Below are 20,412 nucleotides of genomic sequence, written 5' to 3' on the forward strand. Positions count from 1 at the left end.
TACAAATTCTGCTCCCTGGGCTGTTACTGGATCAATACGGAAAAAATGTTGACTCAAAGTGTAAATTGACTTCTTTCTCCTCCTTCTCCTGCAAATAAAAGCTGGAATATGATGTATGAGCTCACTGAGGTGCAGGTGTGGCTGCCATTGTGTAGTACATGGAAAACACCAAGGGGCAAGACTGATCATTTTTGTCCACCTATAATATTTGTTAGTATGACGTTTAGACAGGATGACTACCAAATTAAATAGCCACTAGTGGCAATTACAGGATAATGACACTTAAATTTCCTTCAGTTTCCAAGATCTTCTTTGGTCAGTTGCTTATTCATATTCTGTGATAACCATTGAAATATCTGTGACATGTTAAAATCTAATGTTTCAGTAGCACAAGTAGAGTAATAAGAGTCATAAGGACACCAAATTGACTCAGTAATGTGTGTAATGTGAACCAGTAAAAGTACATTTCATTGTTTCATTTTTTGTCTTATTGTTGAGTGTTTGAGAGTGTTTCAAACTTCATTTCCCTGAGGGAGTCATCCCAAGGAATCAATAAAGTCTAGTCTAAGTCTAAGTCTAAGTCTATTAGTAGCCGTGAAGCTTTACAAATCATGTAAATCAAATGTATTATACAGTATATCATACCATGTATCATAAATATTAACATTTCTGTTTATATTATATTTTTGGGCCTTTGCCTTTATTGGATGGGACAGTGGAGAGAGACAGGAAATAGGGAGAGTGAACAGCGGAATGACATGCAACAAAGGTCTAGCTGGATCAGGAGTTGAACCGGAGACCAGCTGCTCAGGGCACTGAGGCCCATGTGGTAGCCATTCAGCTATCAGGTCACCCAACATTTCTGTTTCTCAGAGTGACCTCCTCTTTCCAGTGTGACCCTGTGGTTTGCATGACAAATCCAACTCACCTCTTGGTCTTTTGACACACCACACTAATAAGACTATCTTAAGTCAAGTAGCTCTATTTAAATGTCACTGCTTTAACTTAAATCCTTAATTGTTTTAACTAATCAGCGGTGGTTGGCAGCGGAACGGTAAATAAAGGTTAATATACTGTGGTGTTTCATCATGTCATCAGCCAGTGGCCATGCAGAACGTCAGCTGTTAATCAGCAGGACAATAATCTGATATCCAATAAGAGGATTCAATTGCGAGCAAAGTTACTGAACTTCTTTTGAGTAGAAACCCTATCTATCTACTGGTTTAATCAGTACTACCTGTCAGTTAAGGTAAGGTACCATATCATATCACAGCCTTTGAGCAAATGCACGTCTATAGGTTTAATATAAAACCAAAAGATTATTTCTCAGACTCACCTCATGTCTGAAGAATCCTGCACCCCCTCCTAATCAGGAAGTAGGCTAATGCTTAAAGCCTTTATCCTCTTTTATGTATCTATCAGCCTTCCTTTGTTCCCCTTCAGTACAGGAATCTTAAACCAGTGCAAAATAACAACTCACATCAACAATTCAGAGTCAATTCTTTAAAAACAAAATAAAACAGGACTTTTACTGAAATAAGAATTTACTATGTATTTTGCAATAAATCTAGAAAAAAAAATAACAGTCTTGTATTTTTCCATCAAGCAACATGGAAGTAATGAAAGACACGCAGTGGTATTTTCCAATCATAGCCTTCCAATATGACTTCCTTGAGTAATCTGTAGGGATTTCAAAAAGATTAATGCATGAAACAGTGCCTGTGCATTCATAAACAAATGTACTGAAAACAACTTTTATTGTTTCTCATACTGTTATAAATCACTTAATTCAGATGTAAACGTTGTAAATTAATTTAATAAAAAAATTTATAAACTAAAACTGGGTGAATTCACAAGGGGCATTTGTTGAGATATACCACACAGCCAACGTCATGTCCAGGCAGCTCAGTAGGGGATAATGGTATTTAGATGTCCTGTAAGCACGCGGATCCTCTCAGTCAGCAACATTAATGGGGCCATGAGGCATCCTGCTCATGTCCTCCACGCTTAGGTGAAGGGGGTATTAGACAGCAGTAATGCTGGCTGGTCTGAGCTCTCTGTCTGCTGTGTAGTCTGGGGGGATCGACATGGGGAGCACCAGCAAGGTGGTCAACTTTTGGAACAGGAGACAGAGTCTCTTCCCCAACTACAAAGTTGCAGATTTAGATTTTAATCGAAGACCCTCTGAGATTGTGTACCCACTCGCCAAGGAGAGCTGCGTGAAGACATGGAATTCCATGCAGGAGCTGAGCAGAGACATCTACGACGTTTATGCTGAGTATGAGGATGAAGAAGATGACATTGGTCAGTACAGCTTTACCAAGCAGATTTCACCCTCCAAGAGGAACTATGTGATCAACATTAATGTAGGGGGGAAGCCCTATCAGATAGCCTACAAGATGGCTGCCAAGTACCCCAAGACCAGAATAGGACGACTGGCCACCTACACTGACCACAACATGAAGCTGGACTTGTGCGATGACTATACTGTGACCAACAATGAGTACTTCTTTGACAGGGACCCGGATGTCTTCCACAGCATCTTCAACTTCTACAGGACTGGTGTACTGTGGATCAAGGACGAGTTGTGTCCCCGCAACTTCCTGGAGGAAATAAACTACTGGGGTGTGAGGATCAAGAACACCCATCGCTGCTGCCGCATCTCCTTTGAGGAGAGGCAGGACGAGCTGAATGAGCAGCTGAAGATCCAGAGAGAGCTGGAGGCTGAGGTGGAGATCGAGGAGAACGAGGAGCTCTTTCATGACATGTTCATGGGCCAGAAGCGCCGAGCTATCTGGAACCTGATGGAGAAGCCGTTTTCGTCGGTTAAGGCCAAGTTGATGGCTGTGGCCTCCAGTCTGTTTGTCCTGATCTCCCTGGTGGCCATGACTCTCAATACAGTGGAAGAGATGCAATACAGAACTGCCACAGGTCAGCTCAGTGGCAAAACATACTGGGAATACGTGGAGTCCATGTGCATCGCCTTCTTCACTATGGAGTACCTGCTCCGTCTGGTGTCCACTCCTGACCTCAAAGCCTTCAGCAGGAGCATGCTCAATGCTGTGGACCTGGTCGCCATCCTGCCTCAGTTTCTGCAGGCCATCCTGGAGTTCTTTGACAATGAGGAAAACTACATGAAGCATGAGGCTGACATTAAGGCGGTGGGGCAGGTGGGAAAGCTGGGCCAAGTGTTGAGGATCATGAGACTGATGCGAATCTTTCGTATCTTGAAGCTGGCACGACACTCCACGGGTCTGCGGGCGTTTGGCTTCACTCTGCGTCAGTGCTACCAGCAAGTTGGCTGCCTCTTTCTCTTCATCGCCATGGGCATCTTCAGCTTCTCTGCCATGGTTTACACTGTGGAGCATGACATGCCGCACACCAACTTCACCAGCATTCCTCATGCATGGTGGTGGGCAGCTGTAAGTACATATATATATATATATATATATATATATATATATATATATATATATATATATATATATATATATATATATATATATATATATATATATATATAAAATGTAATAGTGTAGAAGACAAGGAAAACAAGAATCTGAAGTGACCACCCATATAGTATTCCTATAAATAGAATAGATTAAATAATAAAAAATGAAAAAGAATATGAAAACATACAAGTCTTTAAAATTAGAAATGTTATTTAGATCACTTACCTAAGTAACAAACCACAGTAACCTCTCTAAAGAAGTATAATGAAGTGCCCTGTCCTCTAAGGACTTTAATGCTTACATGGTCCCTGAATGGTGAGTTAAGTGTGTAATGTTATTAGATTACACTCCAGCACTACCTGTCTTACAAAACACAATGAGGTCACCTACGCTCCAGGATATGTCACCTCATGCTTTGGTATGTGTGATCAGTGGGAGGATTCAAACTACAGACTGTAAATTCATACTGTAAGGTACATTTATTGGTATATTCTTGGCACCTGTTCAGTTTTACAGTGAGGAATAACCTGGTTAATGTCTGTACTAAAATAAATCTTTATTTGAGTAAATAAAGACCTCTGATTTATTGAGTTTGCCTGAATAAACCCATTAACAGATCATTCCCCTCCCTCTTTGACCGAGTGGTACAATCTTACCTCTAATCCTGGGGAAGGAAATGATAATCCTTGTAATCATAGTAATGGTTATGGTAAAGGTTGCTTCAGGCGCAACTGCTACCAACTCCTGCTGTGATCATCTAAACAGAAGCAGAAGAATTGTGTGCTGTCGTTGAGTCACCAGCGCTCATTTCTGAGTCAGTTTTGCTGCAGTCTGTTAGCAGAAAACCTAAAAAATCTATGAATGGCCACGGGGGTGTGACAGTGGGCAAAGCCTCTCACTAACAGTAAGAAACCCCCCTGAATAGATTCACACAAACAGCCAGACTGTTTGCCTATCAGCAGGAAGAAGAAGCAGGAAACCTGAGTAGGAAATTTAACTGCCTCACCACTTTTTCCACAGGCTGTAGGGCGCACAGTGGAGACTGACTGTACAGTCTTGCTGTAACAGGATAAAACTGTGATGTGTCTAGAATTTAAAAGGTTTATCTCATGGAACAAAAAAGTGCAGAAGAAGTATGAGAGTTCAGAGGAAATAATTAAGTTCAGCAACTGAATAATTTTGGTGGAAGTGTGGGTACTAATGAGTGCCATATAATTATCTGAGCATAAAATTAACCATCAATTAACTACATTTGGTTTTGTTTTTGAATATTAATATCATTTTTATTTTCCTGCTTTGCCTGCCAAACAATTTACAACAAAAAGTATGGTGATATGGAAGCCTAGACTTTTTTTTTCTAGATTGGTAGCAGTAAATCCAAAATGATGTAATGTACTATAATCAACAAAGTTTACTAGGTTTTTCACAGTCTACGTTGTGTAGTTAAATCTGTGTATGCTTGTTCCTGTGTTGATGGTTTTTACAGTGCAGTTTGTTCTATCAACATCTTGTTTCTAGTTTAACTTTTTATACCTATCTGTGGGTTAGGAATAGAATTACTGGTGCTGGCTTTGTGATCATAATGTATTAACAAAGCTCACTGTTTGAATCTAGTGCCCCTATGTTTTCTATTGCTGATTACTTTCCTATTTAATAAAAATGCAAAAATGCAACCATTTCAATTTACTGGCAAAATGATCATGTGTCAGCAAAGGTTTACTAACCAGGAGACTGACTGAATCTGCCTGCTGGTTACGTTTGTGATTCATGTTTGACTGACCGCTCTCTTCTCTCCCCTGCAGGTCAGCATCTCCACCGTGGGCTACGGAGATGTCTACCCAGAGACCATACTGGGTCGTCTTTTTGCTTTCATATGCATTGCTTTTGGAATTATCCTCAACGGCCTGCCCATATCCATCCTCTTCAACAAGTTCTCAGACTATTACTCTAAGCTCAAGTCCAATCAGTACACAGCCTCCCTGAAGAAACGAGGGAAGGTGAGATTTGCCAAGAGGACAGTGAAAAAACTCAACCATTGCTTTGGAAACCACCAGTGTAATGCACACTGATTTCTTATGTACTTTTTTATTTATTTTTTTTAATGTATGTGATGGGGACAAGTAAATGCCACATGGACAAAAGACATGGGTTCAATCCCCAGTAGTAATCAGGCCATGCACTCCAGTAAACTGGCTTTATTTTTGTTTTTTGGGAAGCCAGTGAGGGATCACACACACACAAGGCTTTCTACACTCTATCCACACCACAGGCTTTGGATGGTGTGAGGTGGGAGGTGGGGTTTGGGGGTGACTTGCCAAGAGGGGAGAACAACTGTGATAAAGTTAAGCAGTATGATTTACTGAGTTCTTAAAATATCTACTTTTCTATACAAAAATCCTATTTTTGTTACTTAATAAATTTCCCCATTGTGGGACTAATAAAGGATTATCTTATCTTGATATTCAGAAGTATATAAAAAAAAACACTCCATATGTGGAATATGACTGATTTTTAAAGAGACATTCAAAAACTAAAGAAATATCCACAGCTTGTTAGGCCAGAGCAGTTCTGCAACAAAACAAGAGAGATTTAGAGATAATTCTTTCTCAATTGATTCATTCTCAAATATCTCAAAGATTTACAAATACACTGCATCAAATACGTCCAAAGGAATTTCAGAGAAACATGTATAAAATGATACACAGATCTATAACATTTCAATCTGATGTGATTATGCAGCTCACAAATATGTGACATTTTTGGTTTGAATATTAATATAAGTCCTATGTGGTCTCAGTTAAGTTGTGAAGTGTTTTTTTTAAATATATATATATATATATATATAACTGAATATGTTTAAAAAGACTCCTCCTGATTATTTCCCCACAGTGAAAATGTTTTGTGTGTTGTCAACATCTTACTGTTTGGGTGAGAAGGCCACACTTTGTTTTGGTCTCGGCAACAAGAGAACGAATGAAAAAGCTTTTGTTATCACCGTAGCAGCTCTCAGGGCTCAGACCTTCTTGTCTTGATCGACAACATAACTCCACATCACACTGATTCTGGGAGCTGCACTTTTCAGAGACGGCTTAACCCAGTATAAATACAGATCCCAGCAACAAGTATTAGTTCCCCTCTAATTGCAACTGCAACATTTAAATCAGTGTGCTCACATACTGATGCAGCTTTTCATGTGTTTGCAATGTTCATTAGTTTTGCCCACAATGTGTGCAGTATGATTTACTTGTAATGCATGCAACTATCACACAATGCAGCCTGTTACTCTGTTGTCAATAAACACTGTACTGCTCATGAAACACCTCTCCTCATTGACCACAGCTTCCAGAGAACAGTCAATCACAGACCTGTTTCCCTGCATACATATCTACTGACCTCTCCTGGATGACCTATGCTATTGCAAAAAGCCTTTTCCATGGGTTTATAACAAGATGCTCCAATTTTCAGTTCATCAATGACTATGAGTGATAGCTACTATATAATAGAAAAGTAAAAACATCATCATACAGAGATATTCAGCATTCTCTATGCTGGTGGTAGATATTAGGCTGTCTACAAGAGGTCAGGCGAATTAATATCTGTAGATGCAGTGCTTCAGGATGACCACTGAGTGGCAGATGCATAAATAGAGAAATAGAAAGTGCTCATACATAAACTATTTTGCCCATTTATTTCAAAAAGGGAAGATAAAATATTTGGAACATTTATCTAGAAAAGCAATAAACAACAGCCTCCAGAATAACCTCAGCTCATCCAACACATCTGGGACACTGTGTCAACAAAAACTCAATGTGACAATCTTTATACAGGTAAGATTCATCAGTGTTATATTGATTTACATGATATTTAATTTGGCTTACTTCATGAAGTGAACAATTAGAGTAGAACATTGGAGAAGAGCCATAATTATTCATAAAAGAACTTTGTAGGCTATTTATCAGCTTTGTAGAGATCCGCAGAGATATGGGAGATGTCCCACCATGGTGGTTTTAATAACGAAATGGGACATATAACTCAGTGTTGTGTGTTGGACGCAGAGGATAGAGAGCAGTTAATAAGGAAATAAGGCTGCAGTGTTTTATAATGCAGAAAAAGCATGACATGGTATGGACAGAGATAGTGAAGGTTCTAACCAGAAGGTACCTTTTAAAAAAGACTTAGACCTATGCAACTAAAATCAGCATCATAAATGTTATGTAGGTGTGCCTCTACTCTATTTTTTATATAAATAATAAATAAACATTTATGAATATATAATTGTTTATAGGGTGATCTTTATTTACAGATGTAAAGAGATAAATGTTGTCATTTAATATTTTTTTCTTTTTAATTTTAACCATATTTTGCACAATGACAAATACACTAAATAAACGTGGAGAATCGTGACGAACACAAACTAAAGGACAACTTCCTCCAGCAGATGGCAGCACCTGAGCATTTGAAATATGTGCTGTTGTATCGCGTGAACGAAGCAGACGTCTCTTCTCCCGTCGTCCTCTGTGTTGATAAAGTGACCTCTGCTGCTAGCAGCTAACCTTCTCTAAAACAATGGCTCCTCCTGTTGCAGTATCGCCTTTGATTAAGGTTTGTGTTGCTAAATAGTCTGTTAAAAAGGTTCATCGTGTGTTACTGTAAAATGTCATTTTTTTCCCAGTTTGCTAGCTACGCAGAGCATGCTAAGCTGCTAACCAATGGCTTAAGAGCATGTTAGCCAACAGCTAGCAGTAACTTTGCAACGTTGCTGAGGTCTGCAGTCAAACAACAGCCAAATGAGCGATTATAGTATTGATACATTATTTCTTAATAAATGATTTGGTGAATATTATTGTGCAGTGCAGCATGCATTAACGGAATATCAACGTCGACGTTGCTAAAGGCTACAAGAAAGTGTGTCTCATTGAAATGATGTAGCGCTAGGTGGTTATAAATAGAAAGGTCCCTGGGAAATAAATGGCATTTATACAGTATATGGTATTTTATTAAACATGATGCATCGCTTATCTCTCTCTCTCTTTAAAAGTTGATAGCAAAATTCAGCCATAACACACATAAAGTCCGTCTGTAGTCGCCCGTTACTGCAATCAACAGAGCGACAGGTTATAATATTTGAATGAAACTTAGACTTCTCGTGGATTGTGTTTATGCATAACTTAAAAGTGGGTCCCAACCACTCTGGAAACTTACATTTAACGGGTTTTGTTTTGTGCACATGGTTAAGGTTCCATTAAATCCCTGCAGCAGTATAATGTTTTGAGTGTAGAAGGTGCAGTAACGATGGGAAGCGATGCTACATTTATCAAGGACTGCTACGTGTTTCTAGATATGATGGACCTGTGTTGAATCTTAACAATAGTAATTTTATGACTGTCACTAATGTGTATCCTTTCTTTTCCATTACAGACAGCCAGGTATTCAGCTTTGATTGCCGGCATCATCTATGGAAAAAGGCGATATGGTGAGTTAATAGTCATCGTGCAGACATTTTTGCACATGAACATTATATTTAAAGCATTAGAAACAAATGAGTGAGTTTTTGTAACAGTTATAAAAACGATGAGAGGATATTAATCTGTTCTAAGTCCCTGCAGCATTTTATGGCTCAGTTTAGATATGTTCTATACATACTTACAAATCTTGCTTGGTGAAGCTCAGCATGATGTTCACATTAGATAATGTAACCAGATGTTGTTTTGAAATACAATGTAGGCAGTTGATGAGGTGTGGGATTTTTTCCCTTAACCAATGGTGTGTGTGTGTGTGTGTGTGTGTGTGTGTGTGTGTGTGTGTGTGTGTGTGTGTGTGTGTGTGTGTGTTTGTGTGTTTGTGGTGGAGGTGTTGTTGTTTTAAAATAAACTTTTCTCCTTCCTCTTTTCTCAGATACCCTGAAGCCTATTGCAGCTGAGGAGAGGAGGAAAGAGGAGGAGGAGAAAAAGATCCGCGAGGAGCAGGAGCGCATTGCCAAGCAGCTAGCAGAAGGTAGTCACTTTAGCCTTATTCACATGTCAGATACGGAGTCTCCTGTTGGAACATGTGCACATCTATATGCTGCACAGCTCATACAGGTGGACACAATAACAACACCAGTTTTATTACATCACTCTTTAACCTGCACAACAAAATGTTACCCTTTGCCTGTTGATTGTGAGTCATGCTTGCAGAGTAAAATCCCAATTTAACTAATCTCAGATATTTTACTTTCCTCCTAACAGCAAATGAAGACACCATTCTGAAGTAAAGCTTTGGAGTGCAGTGTGAGGATGTCCACGTCCATGTGCAATTTCCAACCTCTTCCTCCTTTTTCCGGAGTGACAATGGCAAAGGCGGGCCACAACCAGTCAAACACTCCCCTGTTGTGGATGTGTTCACTGTTACCTTTAACAACACAACACTTCCCTGGATTGCTACATACAGCAATCTTAATTTAGTTACATGTTTTGAAATAAGGCTCTTGAACTCAGCACTGTAATACTGCAAAAGTAGCCTCATAAGTTATTAAGCTCATGTTTGTAATGAAGCAATGTCATAAATACAGAAGTACATGATCACTGTAGTCTTTGTTAACTCACATGTGACTTTTGGTATAATTAGTGTTCTCCTACAAGCTGTTACAATACAGATGCAAGTGTAATATTATACTGATAACTTGTTTTGCAATTAAAATTCACGAGTCATCATAAAAATTCAGACGTTTTTTCATTTGTCCCAACAGGAAAATGAGAAGAACAAGACATATCATTGTGTTGCTCTCAGATGATGCTCTGCTGCTTCCTACTTACCAACATATTTGTAGAAATATGACAGTTGTAATTTATTGCACTGACTTAAAAGTAGGTGTATTGGATGTCATTGGAACAATCTTCCCGAGATGTAAAATGTTTATTTCTTGATATTCTAACAGGAAAGGCACTGTACACCTCAATGTTAAATTTGAATTAATTTTGTAAGCATATGACAAATGTTAATACTTAAATGCTGAAATTGCACATAGAATTATGGTGAAAAACATGAGATACAGCCATAATACCACTGTTATTTGATATATGATTTAGCAATGCAACAGGAATTTTAATTATTGGTCAAATTTGTCTATAAAATGTAAGAAAATAGTAAAATGTGCCAATTCAGTTTTCAGTTTTTCCAAGATGATGTCACTTAACAGTCACAAAATACAACAACAGTGAATTTCCACTACAGAGAAGCTGGAAGTGGGTTTTAAAAACGTTGACATGAATGATTTCCACTGCTGATTAGTCTGATAGTATTTGCTAAATAAAGACCTGCTAAACATTTAAATCCAGTGGACAGAAGAAAAGAAATGGGTCTTTCAAATGTACAGTGCGACCTCTGACAACCACCTGTTCATATCCTTGTTATGCAACCTACCTCATTCACACCGTGCTTCTCAGCCACTGGCCTGACATGGCCCGGACACATTCAGCCTAAGCTCAAGCAAGCATGTCTCTACAACAACATCATTTAAACCTAGCTTTAGTTTTCAGATTGGAGATGCAGAGTAAATACTGCTGTCATGTCACGTGTCAGGTCCATGGTTTTGACTGTGCTGAACAGCCAAAGATGTGAAAGCACAGCTAGAGGCCTTACCTAATATCTTCAGGACAAGTTATTGTTAGAACAACAACAATGCCAGGGCCGACTAAAAATACAGCTGGACTAACTGGCATGCTTCTCGTCTTTACTTATCTCTCACCTACTGTAGTACAAAACAAAAATATCTCCTCAGGACTGATGAGAGGAACTTGGGATTACAGTGATCTGCTTATAACATTTTGTTTTAAAATACACCACCACCACAACAACAACAATAATAAAAGGTTGCATTGCTCAACAATATTGTTGAATGAGAAAATTTGAATAAGTGAAAAGTGAAAAAATCTTATAAGGAAAACTGAAGTAAAACAGGTTTAACATTCATAGATCATTCTAGGTCTTTTTTTTTTTTTTTTTACAAATGACAGAAAACATAACAGTGAATAAAAAAGCTAATTATATTCACAAATGTATCAGCTGCAGTCAAATGGAAACTTACACCCACAGATTACACCTGTGAAATAGGGCACTGTCACATGGTGGTATATTCCTGCACTATTTGCTGATGCTGAAATGGTGTAAACTTCCTTTAACACACCTCAGCTGTTTCCTATATGACGTTTTGCCTGGGATTACAGGTTGAAGCTGTGGCAGCATTTACGGACAAGTACGTACGTTACGTTACTTAACTGAGTGAGTGACAGCAGACAGGGACACCTGAGCCTCTGCTCACATAACGCGACAGGAATTCATTACTCAATGCTATTCATTATTCAATGCTTCCTTTTTCTGACATTTCACATCCTGAATCATTTACAAAGCATTTTTTATCTGAATGTGATTTGGTTGAGGACTTTGTGGATCTTTAAATAAAAAGTTTTGTTGACAGTAATGAATGAGAAAAATCCATATACTTAAAGTGCACTCTTATTAAACATTAATATCAAACATTACTATTAAAAAAAGGGGGCAGCTAATTTCCTAGTGATTGTGACTGGAGTCACGCATGAAAACAGAACAGGAAAAACTTTTCTGGCCAGTCATGAACTTTACAGGTTCTTAGGAAAAAGGATCCCAGTCCAGAGATTTGGAAATATTTTATCTGAGGATGGACGAGAAAGAAAATGGCTGGTTTCATGGACATTAAGTACAGAAAAACAAACCCCAGAATCATAATAAATAAAAAAAAAAAAAAAAAAAAAAAAAAAACCTGTACTATTAACACTTGGTCCTATTATTGGTTTTCATGTGATCTTGGTGCCCAAAATACTCCTGTAAAAACCTTCGCCATGGACGTGTGACTCAAGGCTCAGGCCACCTCTTCCCACCCCCGGAGCATCTGCCATTATGTATCCTATTATGTAGCCCTGAAAACAATTACATAAAGCCTATACACTGCTGAATACGAGTGTTCATCAGCTTACAGAAGGGGATTTTGTTAACTGGATTAGCGGTAGATTTAAACTCTGCATTTAGGTTCAAGAAGTGAAAATAATCAGTGAGCCCGTCTGTGCATCAGGTATAAAAGGCTGACACACCATCTTCTCACCACAGCTCAGACATACAGCAACAGCTCTGCTCTGAAAACCTCTTGCAGCTTCATTCCACACTTCAGGTAAGGAGATGCAGCTTTGTGCAAACCAGCTGACTTTTTTTACAATAGAGTTGCTAGAGAGATGTTCTGGTTTAGCTGTGGGCAGCTTCTTCAAATAACTGTTGGAAAAAAAAATCAAAGTCACGCTATCAAGAAAATTAACATTTGCTGGATTTGGGTTTTTGCCTAGAATGGACTTCCAAATTTTTGCCCTGGTGATGTTGTTCCTGGCCTGCGTGGAGCAGAGCCTGGCCTCCTGCGTGGTGGACAGCTTCACAGTCAAAGAGGACTTTGATCCCAAAAGAGTGAGTCCAGATATCTTCTTTATAAATATATTTAGCCAATAAATAGTAAGATAGAGGAAAAGATAGAGGAAAACAAGATAGAATGATCAACATCCTCCAAATAAACCAAGACATCAGCGTACAGTGAAATATGAAGTTGCGTATTATGTGCTCATGCAGGAAAGAGGGGCTGTATAGTTTATGTATATATCCATAGCCTCCTGATGGAAAGCCAACTAAAATAATCTGTATATTAAACTTTTTGATGTTTTTTTTTTCATGACAGTATGCTGGGAAATGGTACGCTCTGCAGAAGAAAGATCCCGAGGGTTTGTTCCTGCAGGACAACATCTCTGCTGAATACACTGTAGGAGATGATGGTGCCATGGTGGCCTCTTCCAGGGGCAGAGTCACTCTCTTTGGGTGAGGAGTTGTCATTTTTAGAAATCTGAATGCAATATATTTAATTAACCAAATGTTTCCATCCCTGCTTGCAAATATTGACATTTCTTTCTCTACTTTAACATCCAGGTTCTGGGTTGTGTGCGCCGACATGGCTGCTCAGTACTCAGTGCCTGACCCCGGCAACCCTGGCAAGATGTTCATGAACTACCAGGGACTGGCCAGCTACCTGTCCAGCGGCGGTAAGCCTCCTCAGTTGCACACACACACACACACACACACACACACACACACACACACACACTCTCTCGCTGTCTGTCTCTCTCGTATACAACTGAAACTAACTTCTTCCTCTCTGCTTTTCCAGGTGACAACTACTGGGTCATTGACACTGACTATGACAACTATGCCATCACCTACGCCTGCCGCACCCTGAAGGAGGATGGAAGCTGCGAGGATGGCTATGCCCTGGTCTTCTCCCGCAACCCCCGCGGCCTCCCCCCTGCCATCCAGAGAGTCGTGCGCCAGAAACAAGAGGAAATCTGCATGGCCGGACAGTTCCAGCCTGTGCTGCAGTCCGGTATGTACTCAGTCTTTCACATTCAGTTAACAGATAGTGAAACTGCCATTTGACGCCCTGATGCCAAAAAACTTCTAAAAAGTTGTAAAATTAGAAGTAAATGAAGATGTACACACTCTTGTATTCCTAGTATTATTCTATATTTTTTTTACTTGAAATGTAGAAAAGAAAGGAATTAGCTAAATAATTTGTTTATCTATATTTTCCCTGTTTATATTTTAATCTTTAAATTCAAGGTAAATGTTTCAAACTCTGTGCTACATGTAAACTCATCTAACACTTGTTGTTCTTCTTTCTCTATTCATAACAGGAGCTTGCTAAACTGGTCCTAAGCCTGAGTTTGTTGAGCAGCCCATCTACTACACTGGATTGATCATCCTGCCCAAGATGAGGACAGAGCTCTTCTAAAATACACTAATAGGAGAATAATCCTGTTACACTTACGATTTGCTATGTTCCAAACAGATAGGAGAGAATCAAATGCCCCCATGAAAAAATTTAATCAACACTGCCAAGATGAAAATATATTTCCAACCAAATCCAATGAAAACTATTATCGGTTGAGTGAATGTGATGATAGAAACCAACTGAGCGGTATTGTCACATTGATGGGTAACATCTGCACTATGTAATCATTCTGTAATGGTGACAATAAATTTTGTAAAGAAATTTGCTGTTGTCTTTGTGTTTGTAAAAACAACTGTGTAAACAACCTAGACTGGTGATCCAACCTTTACTTATCTAGTGCACAAACACATATAAAACACAATTATATAAAAATCTGCATCATTTCAAGTATACAAAATAGAATTTAACACATTTGTGTATCCACATTATTTGGTCTGATGGTAACAGTTGATGTAACAGTGTGATCAGCTGATTGCTAATCTCATTACCCAGTGACATTATGTATTTTACTTCTCCTTTCATACCAATGATGACTTATTATGTAGCACTGCATAGCAAGCAGGGAGAATGAAATCTCATTTTAACACTGCGTTCAACAACTTGTCATTCTGGATGTATGACAGCTGACGTATTCAGGGGTAAATGTATAAAGGAATACGTCAGGTGATATTCTACATTTTCTTATTGTCAGTAAATCCTGATAAAAGATCAATCATTAACAATGAACTGATGAAAGTAACAATTACTGTCTGTGTATCCTGTACCTGCTATATTTTATTTTTCTGTGCCATAAGCTCTACTGTTGCTCCAAAACGATTAAAACCAAATGTGTGTTCCAAATTGAATTAATCCACTGCTGAAAATAGTCCCTAACAAATATGCTAGTTACTTATGTTTGAGTGATGTTTACTAAAAAGTTCAGTGAACAGCTGTTTCAGGAAATTATTCATATAATTATATGTTACTATGTGCTTTGATGCTGCCAGTAGGGAATGTAAAAGGTTTCCATTAAGACAAGATGTGTTGAAAAATATCCATCCATCTTCCCGAGTCAATACACCTACAGCAGCTTCAAAGGTTTCTGTATTTTTGAGCAGGAAGTGTTTGCTGATTATTATTGTATCAGTCACTTTTATCTAATATTCTAGTATTTGAAATGACAACTATACCTATGCTCCTATCAAAAATGTGGTAAGAGTATGGGGGTGATGAGCTATCTTCTTATGTGACTGTGCAGATGAAACGATGCTTAATCAATCAATCACACATGATCCATCCTGTATAACATATACTGTATAGTCAGCACACTGATCCCTATGAAATGGATTTACATTGTACAACACAGTTTAGATCAGAACATAATATAAAAACTATCAGACTCAACCTTGGTCTAGTGCTCCTCTGAATACTTCTCTGGCAGTGAGTACTCCCCAGGTCTTCCCCAGTAGTCCACAGCTCGAACTCTGTACAGACCGCCAACTTCCTGGCTCACTACAGAACACAGCATGGTACATGTGGTGTTATTTCTATGGCTGGACATTACAATGTCAAATATAGTTTGAAAGACGAAGAAAAGTTTGTTTTGCTGCTCATTGCCATTACTTATTATTCAGTCTTTTACTCTTCAGTCTCTTACCAGGTGAATAGACGTATGACGTAAATATGGTGTCCTGTGTATTAATCCTGCTGAATTTCTTGCCGTCTGTGGAGAATTCAACTTCAAATGTCTTGATGCATCTGCAAATACAAAGAAAGAGATTATTCCTTTGTAATTTCTTAAGGTGGCAAATTCTTGAATAGGGAAATCAGTTGCGTGCACCTACTTGGAATCAACACAGTGATCAGACCAGACAATCAGGACTTGGCCTTTGGTGATCCTGATGAAGCGTAATCCATTAACCTAATCACAAAGTCAAATAGAGTTATGATCATCTCGTCAGTAATACACAGCCCAGTCTCATACAAGCCTTTTTCTATTAGCTGTGCTCCATCATGACACAGACTTTGAGTTACATTCAGGACATAACTGTCTTCATACTTAAATCAAATCGCTTTTCCACTTAGCAAAGTTCAGTGACAATCAGAGTTGTTTAAGTTAACATTGTTTTTCTGTGTTGGTACTGACCTGGTCTGGAACGGCTTTGGGCTGAGCACAAACATGGATGAGGAGAACAGAGGGCACCGACAGTTTGGCTTTTACAGTCAGAGTGTCCCCTGCAGGAACTTCCCAGGGTCCACCAACATGGGGGCCCTGACATAATGAGAGATCAGACAAATCAGCTCTGCCTTAATGCTGATGGCCTGGGTGACTGCAAACTGAATTTAACATATTAATCAAAGCTGCACTGAACATAATCTTCATCCATGAATATACCTTGTCTCAAAACACTGTGCAACTACAGCACATAATGAAGATTTATGTATCCAAATTAAAAATTTGTGTTAATGTTAGTTAGTTTTTATAATGTCATTCAGTCCACCTGTTTACCTGCACACTCCTGAGGAGTCTGAACTGTTCTGCTGTGGGGTAGTCGGGGCTGCCCATGCTCTGCCACAGCTGGTATGGGTTGGTTACATTGTTGTCCATGTAATATGTGACATACACAAGACCTGAATACAGATAACAGACAGAACAGGCAGGACTGAAATGAACAACTCACTTGCAGAAATACTGGCCTGTAGGATTTCAGATATAAAACAAATATTTTATCTAAAGTAACATTAAACCCAACAGTATTTTGTTAAACCCACCCTTTTGTGCAGCCAGTCCTTTCAGTGAGACGGTGACAGCATCAGTGTTGGTGGAGGTGCTGTTGTCATCGCTGTTGTATACCAGTGCTGCTGCCTGCCAGCTGTCTGAGCCACCCGGCATCACGGGCTTGTGGCTGCTGGCGAGAACTCCCACTGTGCTGTTGCTGGCTCCTGCTAAGTTCAGAACCTGAGCCAAGACCTGGGTCTCTCCTTAAGGTTAAATCACACACAGGAGAGGCACGAACATATGACTGAGGAGGATCAAGCAGCAACTTCCAGGAGACCTGAGCTTTAGATGCAGAAGGGTTTAGAAAATCCACATGTATATGAATAAAATCTATCGCACCAAAATCAAACATTTCCACTGAGGCCCACATTAAACACCTGCTGCTCTAGAGTAAAGAGACTGTCACCTAGCAAAGCCAGCAGGCCCATGACAGTGAGGACAGGCTTCCTGATGAGCTGGACGTGGGGAGGCTGGGTGTTGTTGACCTGGAAGCGGGCGGTCAGCGTGCGCTGGGTGAAGGGGTGTGGGTGGTAGCTGAGGAAGGCATTATCATTGCTCAGCAGTGTGTAGTTGATGGTGCTGTTTGGGTCCGTCAGCAGGAGATCCTGGTGCTGGTTTATTACCTGTTGAATTGAGAAGAACAGAGGATTGGTTACAGGTTCATTTCAGTAAATCTATGTAGAAAAATCCCGACTGATGCCACACAACCATGATAATAAATTTAGTCACAGCGGTCTAAAGCACCTGAGCGTCATCGTCCCATATAAACATATTATTTGCTCTACACTTTTACTTAAATACAAGTGTTGATCTTCAACATCCAGTGTTCAAATACTATTCTACTTCTCTCTAGGTGTTTTTTCATGGTGCCCTTCTCCATCCTTATACTACACCTTCACCACCATGGCAGCGTAGGTCACATCAGCCCTCCACTCCTGAGGCCTGGACCAGCCAACCAGAGGATCAGCCTCATCATTGTAAACAGGAAGGCTGCGGAAGCGTGGGAAATGCTGATGGATCTCCCCCACTGTCTGGATCTCCTGCTGGAGGATGGGCAATGAATAGCCTCCTCCCTGAAGGGCAGAAACAGAAAGTCAGCTTTTTCTATTCTTATTCTTATTTCACTTTCTTAAAAATGACTGTACTCATTTTCTATTTGTTCTAGGTATACACCTTCTTGTGCAGGGCGATGAAATCAATCCTGACCCCAGTCTCTCCAGTGAAGTAGTTGGTGCCGTTGTAGCAGTGCTGCAGCATGGCCCAGCAGTATGGAGAGTGCGGAGGGGAATGACAGGAGTCCCCGGGACCCCCAAACCTCAGGAGACTGCTGGCAGCACGCAGACCCTCAGAACAGGCATCATAGTAGTTTAGAAACCCTAAAGAAAAGAACCAGTGAACTACTCATAGGTACAGCATTAACGTGTGGTTTTTCAAGTTCAGTAACAGTATTTTCTGGCAGCACTCATCATTGTACTGTATAACAATACTCTGAAACCCAGACTATTACCACTAATGTATTCATGAGGATCTTTCCTAGACAAAACTATGTATATATATACTGTATATAATATTGCAGGTAGACAACAGTGATTAGCTGAATTCCCTCTTTTGTTCAATGTCAGTATCAGCTTAGTGCAATGCATGTGTCTAATCATGGATCTATATTAAGCAATTATCAAGTGAAGCATCTTCATACAAGTAGTAATAATATGAACATATTGGTAATATTATGTCATGTGGGATGCGATGACTTTACCTTGAGTCGACACGGTGACATTATCAAAGTCATGGTTGTTGGGCTCATTCCATGTTTCAAAGTTCCAGCGAGAAACACTTCCCAGACCATATTTATCTGTGATTAAGAATCAACAGTCAACATTTAACAATGTTGAAATTATCCAAAGATGTCTCTATAACAACTCATATATTTTTCCAGCCTGAGGTTTTATGGAACATGATTATATGGTATGGAGAGCACACATGTATACAACAACAATGATAAAACATGGCACTCACTCACCGATGTACCTCTTGGCTATGAGATAAACCAGATTTCTCCATTCGACCACTTGTGATTTGTCCTCAAAGTCAGTGAAGTAGTTGGAGACACTGCCCATCAGCTCAAAACCTAAAAAACCAGAAGTGCACGAAAAAAATTAGGAGAGCATTTGGGAAAATTAACATCAGTTTAAATATGTGTCACAAATTTGATGTGATATTTGTACAATACCTGGTTGAAGACCATTAATCCACAAGAGTTCTATCAGCTGGTCCAGTTTAGTGAAGTTGTACAGAGGTCGTCCTCTGATATCTCTACAACAACAAAACCAGACAGCTGGAATTTATCAGGAAAAATAATCACAAAACCAGTAACTGAAAATCACACTGTATGTCATCTTCAAACCTCCATGTGCTAGTTCACTTACTGTGCAGTGACCAGCTCCAACATCCAGTGTATCCTGACCTGCTGGATCCCTCCATGGGGGACTGAGCCCACATAGGCCAGGTTCAGCTGCTGATCGATGCTCAGGTCAAACTGATGGGCCTGGGTGTGAGGGAGAGGGGGACTGGACACAAAGAACAGCTTCTTGTTTAACTTTGTGATGCACCAATGTTAACAATATGTTTAATATGTCAGCTCATATACTTAATACAAAAGTGTAGCTCAGTAAGATTTCAGAGTCATGTGGTTTGGCAGTCAATTAACCTGGACAACATAAAGCTACGCCAATGTCCAATGAAAAAACGTACATTTTAAAAAATGTCTCAGCTTTGTAAAAGATGCTGACTTCATGTAACATAATCTAATGCTTTGTATTAATCACGGAGGTCTTCTGGTAGATTCGGTACATAAATAAATCCATATTAATTTCTGCAACTCATTAAAATCCTATCTTTCTGACATGGACCACGCTCACTGCTTCCACTAGGGGAGGAGCCGTTAATAACAACAGTTCATATTTGACCTACCAGAAACCGGTGCTCCTCCAGAAGTGTTTAAGGTCTCCTACTGGTCTCCCCACATCAACTGTGATGACATACGAAGCACCTGAAGTTTCGGCAACGTTAAGAAGTAAAACTAAGACAGAGTAAGTTTGCCACTGCATGTCTGCGACCGTGCATGGCAACTTTCTATGTCGCGCTTGGTTAAATTGCCATAAAAAAACGATATGAAGTCAGCACCAAGGGGTCAGCTTAAGCCCAACATGTCTGACACACTATATGTGGAAACATTAAAAAGAGACCTCTGACATGACTCTATAACAAGAATAAAACACAACAGTTTCCACTTCAGTAGCAAACTGCTTTCGCAGTCAGCTGACTATGATGACGTATATTACGTGCGACAGCGCTGTAGTCTTCTGTGG

The 20,412-nt window shown here is 39.6% G+C and overlaps 3 protein-coding genes across 3 annotated transcripts; 2 read left to right on the plus strand and 1 right to left on the minus strand.

Moving 5' to 3' along the window:
- The first annotated feature begins 1,850 nt into the window (after window positions 1–1,850).
- LOC108878027 (potassium voltage-gated channel subfamily V member 2) lies at window positions 1,851–9,705 on the plus strand. The gene is made up of 5 exons (XM_051075165.1): window positions 1,851–3,422; window positions 5,255–5,449; window positions 8,871–8,925; window positions 9,348–9,446; window positions 9,680–9,705. The coding sequence occupies exons 1-5, from the start codon at window positions 2,088–2,090 to the stop codon at window positions 9,703–9,705; spliced, it is 1,710 nt and encodes a 569-aa protein (XP_050931122.1). The 5' UTR covers window positions 1,851–2,087.
- A 1-nt stretch (window position 9,706) lies between these two features.
- On the plus strand, window positions 9,707–14,700 carry LOC108878649 (purpurin). The gene is made up of 4 exons (XM_051075119.1): window positions 9,707–12,917; window positions 13,183–13,319; window positions 13,428–13,540; window positions 13,666–14,700. Exons 1-4 carry the CDS (start codon window positions 12,804–12,806, stop codon window positions 13,929–13,931), a joined length of 630 nt encoding a protein of 209 aa, XP_050931076.1. The 5' UTR covers window positions 9,707–12,803; the 3' UTR covers window positions 13,932–14,700.
- On the minus strand, window positions 14,593–20,371 carry idua (alpha-L-iduronidase). Its single transcript, XM_018669566.2, has 14 exons — window positions 20,015–20,371; window positions 19,471–19,611; window positions 19,275–19,357; window positions 19,065–19,172; window positions 18,801–18,896; window positions 18,218–18,420; window positions 17,938–18,117; window positions 17,451–17,667; window positions 17,038–17,247; window positions 16,775–16,896; window positions 16,412–16,537; window positions 16,110–16,186; window positions 15,923–16,023; window positions 14,593–15,777 (listed from the first exon to the last, which is right to left on the minus strand). Exons 1-14 carry the CDS (start codon window positions 20,149–20,151, stop codon window positions 15,677–15,679), a joined length of 1,902 nt encoding a protein of 633 aa, XP_018525082.1. The 5' UTR covers window positions 20,152–20,371; the 3' UTR covers window positions 14,593–15,676.
- Between the last annotated feature and the right edge of the window lie 41 nt (window positions 20,372–20,412).

This window comes from Lates calcarifer, linkage group LG13 (assembly GCF_001640805.2).
Source record: "Lates calcarifer isolate ASB-BC8 linkage group LG13, TLL_Latcal_v3, whole genome shotgun sequence".
Lineage (NCBI taxonomy): Eukaryota > Metazoa > Chordata > Actinopteri > Centropomidae > Lates > Lates calcarifer.

Excerpts from the sequence above, each read along its gene's own strand:
- LOC108878027 (XM_051075165.1), top strand. The coding sequence starts at position 2,088 with ATGGGGAGCACCAGCAAGGTGGTCAACTTTTGGAACAGGAGACAGAGT. Across the intron at positions 5,450-8,870 it reads CCCTGAAGAAACGAGGGAAG|ACAGCCAGGTATTCAGCTTT; the intron begins GTGAGATTTGCC and ends TTTCCATTACAG. Across the intron at positions 8,926-9,347 it reads CTATGGAAAAAGGCGATATG|ATACCCTGAAGCCTATTGCA; the intron begins GTGAGTTAATAG and ends CTCTTTTCTCAG.
- LOC108878649 (XM_051075119.1), top strand. The coding sequence starts at position 12,804 with ATGGACTTCCAAATTTTTGCCCTGGTGATGTTGTTCCTGGCCTGCGTG. Across the intron at positions 13,320-13,427 it reads GGCAGAGTCACTCTCTTTGG|GTTCTGGGTTGTGTGCGCCG; the intron begins GTGAGGAGTTGT and ends TTTAACATCCAG. Across the intron at positions 13,541-13,665 it reads CAGCTACCTGTCCAGCGGCG|GTGACAACTACTGGGTCATT; the intron begins GTAAGCCTCCTC and ends CTGCTTTTCCAG.
- idua (XM_018669566.2), bottom strand. The coding sequence starts at position 20,151 with ATGCAGTGGCAAACTTACTCTGTCTTAGTTTTACTTCTTAACGTTGCC. Across the intron at positions 16,538-16,774 it reads GACTCCTCAGGAGTGTGCAG|GGCCCCCATGTTGGTGGACC; the intron begins GTAAACAGGTGG and ends TCATTATGTCAG. Across the intron at positions 16,024-16,109 it reads GATCACTGTGTTGATTCCAA|ATGCATCAAGACATTTGAAG; the intron begins GTAGGTGCACGC and ends TTGTATTTGCAG.